The 9,138-nt window shown below is 54.4% G+C and overlaps 1 protein-coding gene across 1 annotated transcript in view; it reads left to right on the forward strand.

Moving 5' to 3' along the window:
- Positions 1-5,592, forward strand: part of HEYL (hes related family bHLH transcription factor with YRPW motif like) — a 7,887-nt gene extending 2,295 nt beyond the window's left edge. Inside the window, exons 2-5 of the mRNA XM_014309542.2 lie at positions 601-667; positions 1,004-1,087; positions 1,543-1,624; positions 3,033-5,592. Coding sequence (XP_014165017.2) covers positions 601-667; positions 1,004-1,087; positions 1,543-1,624; positions 3,033-3,703 — 904 coding nt within the window. The 3' untranslated portion in view covers positions 3,704-5,592. The remainder of the gene's footprint in view (positions 1-600; positions 668-1,003; positions 1,088-1,542; positions 1,625-3,032) is intronic.
- The last annotated feature ends 3,546 nt before the right edge of the window (positions 5,593-9,138 follow it).

A 9,138-nucleotide genomic window follows, 5' to 3' on the forward strand; every position in this document is an offset into this window, starting at 1 on the left:
GCCGTCCGTGAGTTCAGAACATCCCAGCCCACCCCGAAAATTGCGGTTTGGGAAGCGACTACTCTGGGAAGCCCTCAGAAACCACATCAGTGCCATCACTGGCCTCACCCTGAGGAGCAGCCAGCCCTCCCTGGGTGGGAGCTGGGATCCCAGGGCTCAGATCCCTCCTGCTATCGCGGCTCCGGGATGCAAAGCCCTGCAGACAGGGCAGGCTCAGACACGAGAGACGGGAGGTTCACACATGGAGGAGAAAAGGCCATGACTCCAGAGCTCAGATCGCTGCTTTTCCAGCCCTGTGGAGATGCCATCACAGGCTGGGATGGAAGAATTGTGCCTGGGAGAGGATGGACAGTTTGGTGCAGAAATCTGTCCCAGGCTGGTGGGAGATTCTCGGAGGGGAGAGAGTGGGATTCAAGTCTCTGCTTTGCTCCCCCATCCCCAATTCCTGAGCTCTGTGTTGTGGGTAAAAATGAGATGGGAACCACAGAAGACATTTTTTGGGGTGAGGGGAGGAAACTGCAGATGGCAAACGTGTGTAGAACATATGTGCAACAGAGGTTGCTCTCCAGGCAGAAATGATCCCCTCTCCTTCCTTTCCAGCCATGTTTCCAGGTCTGTCTCTCCCACCACGACATCTCAGATACAAGCCAGGAAGAAGAGGAGAGGGGTGAGTGTTCTTTATGATGATCAGGGCAGTTGTGTGCCCTGGTCAGGCTGGTCCTGTGTGCAGTGGGGGGCTGTTGGCCTGTCCTTACTGTTAAAATCACCTTTACACTGCTCCTGCTCCACCTCCTGCAGAACTCTCCCAAAAAGCCAATTGGCAGAAAAGGGGAGAGCAATTTCAACTGGGCTTACCACACCAGCCCACGTTTCTCCACCCAACTTCTGCACCCCAAAACATTGACACACACAACCCTTCCAAAGCACCTGGAGGGCTTTAGACCTGTGAGCTGTGGCTGTAAGTGACTGTGGTTCCTTCTGTCTGCTTGGGAATCTCCCACAGATCATCGAGAAGCGGCGCCGCGACCGCATCAACAGCAGCCTCTCGGAGCTGCGGCGCCTGGTGCCCACGGCCTTCGAGAAGCAGGTGTGTGTTTGGGTTTGGGAGAGCCCCTGGTGCCCCCTGGGAGGCTGCAGGATTTGGGGTACAGCCCCCAGAATGAGGCAGTCTGGAGCAAGGCTTTGCCTTTCTTATCCTCCTCACTGCGGGGAGTAAGTAGGTGGTGGAAATGGGGTGGTGAAATGATATTAACAAATATTCAGGGGCCCTGGGGAGGATCAAATCGATCTAGGAAGTGTTTTGCAGATATGAGGAAGCACAGAAATGGGGGGTTTTCAATCTGCATCGGGAAGGAGCTCTTTTTTTCTGCTCACTTGATGTGAAAAACAGAGCCCTGGTGGATGCCCTGCGCCATTCTGAGCACTCCTGGGCTTCAGGGGGGTTTCAGGGTGGAAATCATTGGTCAGACCTTGGCTCCTGAGAGGCACAAAGCCCTGGACCATAAAATGACAAATGGCTTTTCCTTTCTGCTCCCAACACAGGGGTCTTCCAAGCTGGAGAAGGCAGAAATTCTGCAAATGACAGTGGATCACTTAAAAATGCTTCACGCCACAGGAGGAGCAGGTAAGAGTTGCTCTTATGAGCACAAGGGTGAGGTGAACGTGCAAACCTGGAAGGAAAATTCCCCACTGGAATTTGGGGAGCTGCCTCCAGCCAGCTCTGCCTGCTTCCCAAGGGAAATAAATACCTTTTGAGGGAGGGCAGATGGGCATTTTCCTACAGATGGGTCAGCATCCCATGCCTCCGTTTGGGAGACTGGGGTATGTGGGATGCTGAACCCCCAGCCCCACAGGGACAGCACTGTTGGTGTCACACCCCCTGCTAAAAGCTGTTTTGCCAGAGACTCATTTATTCCTGCTCAGAAATGGAGCCTGCTTCCAGAAAAACCATATTAAACTCTTTACCTCCTCCCTGGGATACATTTCCTGCGGAGGCTGAATTCTGCATGAGGACTCTGCAAATAAACAAGGCTTTTTTTCCCTTTCTGTTCTTTTTTTTTGTCTGTGTGTCTCTTGGTTGTTATAAGAAGAGAGAGGGAGCCCTGTGCAAAATCCAACAAAGGTCTCATTTGTACTGAGACCTCAGTACAGACCCTCTGTCCTGTTCCAGTTAACAGGATGGAGATCACAGCTCCAGTAAAGAAGCCTCTGGCTTGCTTACCGACCAGTTTTGGCTTGCTGGGGACATTGCTGGCATCCAGGCTTTGGTTCAGGGCTGTAACTTGGTCTGGAACATTTGTTTAGATATTCAGTTTGACTGCACTGCAACAAAGGGCTGCATTGTCACGAGAGACCCCATCAAGCACAGTGGTCCAGCACTTCACTGTGCTGTGACATTCTCTGCTTTATTGCTTATGGTCTCATGAAGTTGCAAGTTGGGAGCAGAAGCCTGAAAATCAGCGGTTGGTTGCTGGTTTCTGTGGCTTTGAGCTTTCTCAGCCCTGCTGCTTTGGTTCTGACACTGCTTTAAAGGGAGTGTAAATTTTGGGAGCCAGGCAGAGGGAATTGGTGCCCAGCTGTGTGTTGAGGAGACACTGTCCTGAGTGGAATATCCCACTGGCAAAGGGAAGTGGTGCTCAGCATTGAGGAGACACTGTCCTGAGTGGAATATCCCACTGGCAAAGGCAGCCCAATCTAGCCCACAGCCACATCTCCAGCATCACTGGTAGAATCCAATAGGAAAAAACCCTTCCTTCCTGAGCACAGCTAGTGAAACCTCCTTGTGGTCTCACAGCAGTGAGAGGCTCCCTGACCCTGGCAGGTTTATCCCTCTGAGATAACCGCAGATGCCTCTCTCATGCACGCAAACGTCCAGTCCCCTGGGACACCCACTTGGCTGCCTGCTTCAGGAATATCACACGGCAGCAAAGTGCCTCAAGTGAGATACACAGTGCATTAGAGAGGGTACTGAAATCCAAGCACATTCCTGAGCTCTGCACGGTTTTACTGTCACCCACGTCCTCTCCCTCCAGGCTTCCTGGATGCCCGGGCTCTGGCCGTGGATTACAGAAGCATCGGCTTCCGCGAGTGTCTCACCGAAGTTGTCAGGTACCTGGGCATCCTCGAGGGCCAAAACGCTGCCGACCCCATCCGGCTGCGACTCCTCTCCCACCTGAATAATTACGTGGCAGAAATGGAGCCTTCACCCGTGGCCACCTCCCTGCTGCCCATCCAGAGCTGGCCCTGGTCCTTCCTGCACGGTGCCGCCGGGCCTGTGCAGATGCCCAGGAGGGAGGCTGCTCCCGCTGCTCCGCTTGTTTTGACTGCATCTTCCCTGCCTTACCCCAGCCCTGCAGTGAGGCCGGCCCCTCTACGCCGTGCCCCCGGTGAGATGCTGCCCTCCCGCCGCAGCTTCCTGGCCAGCAGGATGGGCTCCTCCAGCCGGAGGGCCCGTGGTGCTGGCTCGGCCGCAGCCGTGCCAGCCGTGCCCAGGATGGCATCACCAGCGGGAGCACTGAGAGAGGGCTCATCCAAGAGCAGCCAAATCGCCACATTCCTCTTCTCCCCGGCCTCTGCTGGCATCCCTGTGCCGCCAGCTTACGCGGCACCTCCCGCCTTGGGCGCTGCCGCGCAGGGACCAGGGATCAGGGTTGGGACATCCAGGATCTGCCGCTCCTGGGCGACGGAAATCGGGGCTTTCTGACCCTCCCTCGCCCTCCGGAGACAGGAGTTCTTCAGTGTTCATCACCCACAGGGCTGAGAACAAACTCGGTTGAAAAGGCATCTTCCCTGCTTTGCAGAAGCCAAGGATCCATAGAGAAAATTCTCTCTGCTCTTGCCTCCCTCCTTGCGCTGCCCTCCTCGCCTCACCGTCACACATCCTCTCCCTCGTGATGCCTGCAAACGTAAATCACGTCCAGTTCCATGCACTTGTCTGCACCAGGCCACGCTCCAGACCCTTCTGAATACGAGGGAGGGGGCACACGCAGACCCCAGCCCCGTTCCTCCTCCAGCAAACCCCTCTGCAGAACCCAGCCTCGCTCTCCTTTGGAAAAGAGCCAGCCTTGAAATACTGACTTTATTTCCCCGGGGACTCGGAGCTGCCAGCCAGACTTGCTCGTGCCGATTCCCTGCGACGCATCCCCCAGCTGCAGCGCCTAATTTTGGTGTGCTGGGATGGACACAGCTCACACCCTGTGCCCAGCACTGCTGGCACCCTCGAGGCAGGCTCCAGCCCCCCCAGCTCCCGAAGAGAACCGGCTGCCTGCTAATCCCTGTGCTTTCCTCTCTGCATTACCAGCTTTTCCCACTTATGTGCCCTTAAGGTGGAGTGAGGCAGCGGCTTAGCAGGGCTCGTTCCCGCAGCCCGGCTGAGATCCTGCCGTGGCTGCAGGGCCTGTGCTGGGGTTCCAGCACAAACCGTGCTGGAGCAGCCGGCCAGGCTGCCTGGGCACAGCCCCTGCCCCACACCGAGGTGTGAAGAGGTGAGACAGAGGATTTCAAAGGGACGCCTGTCACCAAGGGGAAGGCTCTGACTGCCAAAGTGAGAAGAAAATGCCTTTCCTTCTGCCAGCCTCCCTGCTGGAGCTGTCTCTCCTCCACCCCCTGCTGAACAGCCGTGACTGCAAAGGGGGAAAATGGGTTGGAGCAGCCTGAATTTGAAGTGCCTCCCTTGTTCTCCCTGAGCTCAGCATCCCTCACCCTCCCCTCCCACGATGTCTCTGTTTTCTTTCTCCAGCACTATGTTTGGGTCTCACACCTCTCATCCCCCTCCCTGGGCCGGGACCAAAACCCACTGAGGTGTCACTGCACTTGTCCTGAGTCCTGAGAGCTCTCCCTGCCTTGCCCCGTGTGCCCCATGATGACTGTCACAGCAGATCACACCTCTGCTCCAGCAGCTGGCCTCTCCTCCCCTCCTCTTTGGGCAGAAAGAACAGAAGCTTGAAGCTTTCAAGCCACCCTGTGCCACATCCCATGGTGGCAGGGCAGGGTGGTGTCCCAGTGCTCCCCCTCACCTGAACTGCTCCCTGCATTTGTGCCTTGTCTTGCTGGGATACACGTGCAGAATATTCTGGACCCAGCTGCATGCCCAACCCTTGCCCACCTCCACAGCACTCCGACGTGGAAAGAGAGAAGAGGTCAGTGCAAAGCAAGGTAAAAAAGAGGGAGAAGATCTCTTTTGAATGGGAGAAACTCTTCCCATGCCTCAGGTCAGAGGTGCAGCCGGTTGGGCTGTGTGGATGAGCTGTTGTTTTCCTTCCTGCAGATGGTATCTGCCATATGCATGTCAATGTATGTATCTGCCATTGTTTGGGAAGTGAGTCCCTCCCAGCTGTTTTGGTGGAAGTCATCACACTTAACACACAGAAATGCCTCTGCTGCTTCTCACCCTTGTCCTCAAGTGCCGGAATCAGCCAGGAACAACTTATTCCCTTTTAATAAAGTCACAGGAGGGAAATCCCGTGGGGCCTGGCTGTTCCTGCAGCTGGTTTGTGCACTAGAGCTCACGGCCTCACTTTACACTGTGCAGTGCTCTTAGATTCACGAGCTGTGACATCAGCAAAGGTGTCAAATAAAGTCTTTCAAACTCCTGTCCTGGTTGTGCAATGTAGTGTTGAAGTGAATCTGCTCATCCAGCCTGCCTGGATCACGGAAGGGACCTGTGAAGGTCATTGGTGAGTAATTTTGTGCCAGGTTTTGATCCCTGAAAAGCTTAAAAAAAAAAAAAGGAAAGATGCAGCTTTTAATGTGACATACTCTCTGATTTTTTTATAGCTCTTGGTCATTCTGGCCCCAAGACTTTTTACTTTGGAAAACGAGTCAGAATCAGAGGGTATGCACCAAGATTTGCCCTGAGATTGGCAATAGGAGAAATAATTTCATTTAATGTTTACAAAAGTGTCAGGGAAGAGATGGGGTCTGGCAGACCCTTGCAGCCAGACTGAGGGCTCGCCCTGGTCTCCTGACCCTTTGCAGCCAGGACCAGAATAACCCCTGTGGCATCTCGCTGTGGGGAAATGCTTTGGATTAAACAAAGAGCCGCAGCTGAGAGCCTGTCTCTGTTTTGAGGAAAAGACCAGTAAATGATCCCTCTTCGTGAAGGATGCTTGGGAGAATTTTACTGGGGAATGGTGGGAATTCAACTTCCTTTCCCATAACTCCTTCTCGCTGCAAAATGCCTTTCAAAACCGCCCATAAATCCCTTCCTTAAGTGCTGTGCGGGGAATTGCTGGAAGGGAGCAACTGCAGCTGTGATGGAGTAATGCAGCATCCGTCTGGGAGCGGGGAGAAACTTCAAGAGCAATAATGGGGCTATTGATGACGGCTGGTCCCGCTGGTGCCTGGGCTGCCCTGACCCGGCTGGAGGTGGCGGTGGGAGCTCAGTGCTCTGCTATGGCCTCGGCCAGAGACAGGAACCAAAACCAAATTCCCCTCCGTGGGAGGCAGCCACACAAACCGGCCCCGCGGGCTACAGGGCTAAAACAAAACAGAGACAGTGGAAAAAAAGAAAAAATAAAAAAACTCAAACCCACTTCCTGATCTCTGTGGATCAAACGGGAGCCGGGGTGGGTGGAAGGGCATCGGTTCAGGCCTGTGGGGTTTTCTCCCCACAGCAACACGGTGATTACTGAGCAGTAGCTCGGGACTGCAGCTTCATTTTATCTTTTTTCCCCCAGGGTTTTCTTTAGCCTAAACCCTAATACATCCTGGCAGCTTTTGATCTACCCTGCAGGGGAAATCCCCGAACTCTTGGTGCACTCCCTTCATCCTTGTTCTTAAGGCAAAAAAATCGTGATGGAGAAGGCTGTGGGAAGGCGTGGGCAGCTCGGCGGCACAGCGGTGTTTAACAAGGCTCCCACCCAACACGGAAAAAACCAGGGTCCAGATGAACGAGCTTGGAGGGGACAGGGACACTCCCAGGCTGTGGGAGATCTGCTGTGCAGCAGGTGCTGCAGGAGCCAGCCCTGCTCTCCCAAATTGCCCTGCATGACAAACATGGCTTATCTCAGCCCTGCTGCTGGCTGCCCTGGGTGAAATGTTCTCCCTCCTCCCTGCTCGTGGAGCAATCCCGCCCTGCCATCTGCTGGTGAAATCCTAAAGCCGAGGAGAAACCCTAAACCGGGGGGCAGCATTTGGAGGAAAACCTGCCATCTGTGCTGAGAATTGGCTGATCTTTCAGGGTGACCATCAAGGACTGAGGCACAGCTCAGACACACGGTGGCACAGCAGCTTGGGAGGCCTCTGGATGATGGATGGGTCACCCACCAGCGCCGTCGATGGGCATGGATTGGCCAGATAAAGCCATTAACAGATGTCCCCTCTGCTCCAGGCGCTGCTGAAGGTGCTGAGGGGGACAGCTGGGAGGATCTCAGGTATCTTAGGTCACCAGGAGCACCTGCACTCGTGTGCTGAGGGCACCAAGAGCAGGGGGTCCCTGGGGCAGTTTTGTACCCCCAGCCTGTCAGTCCGTGTGGGGAGTGAAAAGGATCGAGCAGGACACAGGACTGTGGCTGTCTGCACCGAGTCCCCTGGGAGGGAGCACAAATGTCACTGAATATGTTTCAAATCAGAGCCACAGCGGCTGCTGCAGCCAAAGGGCGTTTTATGTGGAAACATGCTCTTCGAGCTGGGCTGTGTTTTGACTTTAGCTGTCAAAGCAGGAGCTGAACACTTCCACAGCGACATGCCTGTGTCATGTCCCTGGTTTCCCAGCGGAGGAGGTGCCAGCTGTGAAGGACCGAGCACAAAACAGCGGCAGGTGTGATCCCACCAGTGTGGCCTCGCAGCACCCTCAGCTGTTGGGAGAATGATGAGAGCAGGAGGAGGTGGATTTGTGTCATTCGCGTTTTTCAAGACAGAAAATATTGCAAATCACTACAATTTGCTTTGCTATTTTTACCTTTTTTTCTGCTACTCTTGATTATTCCACTGTAGTGGGAGATAATTCCACTGAAGGGGAAGATATCATATCCCATTTTTATGATAACGTTGTATCCTGCTTTTAAAGCAAATTGAAGGTAATTTAACAATGGAAAAGCCACAATGCCCAGCTGACCAATGTCTATAGATTATCTTAGTCCCCCTTAACAGGACAGCCATGGAGCCTGAAGGTCACTGATGAATCACTGAATCCTGCACTGCTGTGTCCTCGCGCTCCGCTGAAGATGCTGGAAATAGATAATTACGGATCTCCCCGGAGCTGATCTCGTGAGCGTGAAGCCACGGGACAGCAGCAGAGGGGGGAGAATCCCTCTCCCTTTCCAGCAGCTTTCTGCTGGGAGCTGTTTAAGCCTCACCCTGGGAAAAGGGACTGACAGCTCCCTGCCATGGGGAGACATTGGGATAGGGCAGCCCATGATGGGAGCTGGCATAGGGCCGGGGCTGCTGCAGGATCTCGCGTTTATTTGGGGAAAAATGATGCTCTGAAGAGGAGGAGGAGGTTGTGGGAACAGCTCCAACTCTGACCGCTCCTCATCCCGCTGCCAGCGACACCTCCCAAACCAGAGCTTGGAGCACCGAGAAGAAAAATCCCAGAGGAATTGTTCGCTCTTCCTCTGCCCCATGGCCCCGCTCCTCCCAGGAGGCTTCCCTGGATTTTTTTGTGTTTTATGGTGGGACTGAGCTGCCCTGTGAGACATCTGCACATGTAGGATGGGGTGGGAGTGAAAATAACCCCACAAACTCTTCTGGGGTTTGCTGTTGTGGATCCATCTCCCTGCCAGCTGCCCACAGGGGATTGTTCATCCCTAAATCTGTTGAGGTGAAACTTGTGTTTTAGCCTATGGCTGTTGCTCCATGTTGGGAACACTGCACAGTCTGGCACATTCCTCTGTCCTTGGGGATATTTTATGGGTTTATGGGATCCCCTCAGCATTTCCTCCTCCAGGCCCAACTCCCGCAGCCTCCCCTCATAAGGGCAATGCTCCAGACCCCAAACCATCTTTGCGACCTCTGCCGGACCCCCCTTCCAGCATCTCCTTTCCTTTATTACCCTAAATCTAATCACGCAAGCGACACAATTTCCAAAACAATTACCTTTAATCATTCCCAAGGCGGTCCGTTCTCCTGTGGCGCCCCCCGAAATGGCGGGAGCCGGCCGGGTCCTCCCTCCCGCTGGGGGGCGCTGCGCGCGGCGCG

The sequence above is a fragment of the Geospiza fortis genome, unplaced genomic scaffold (assembly GCF_000277835.1).
Source record: "Geospiza fortis unplaced genomic scaffold, GeoFor_1.0 scaffold432, whole genome shotgun sequence".
Taxonomy (NCBI): domain Eukaryota; kingdom Metazoa; phylum Chordata; class Aves; order Passeriformes; family Thraupidae; genus Geospiza; species Geospiza fortis.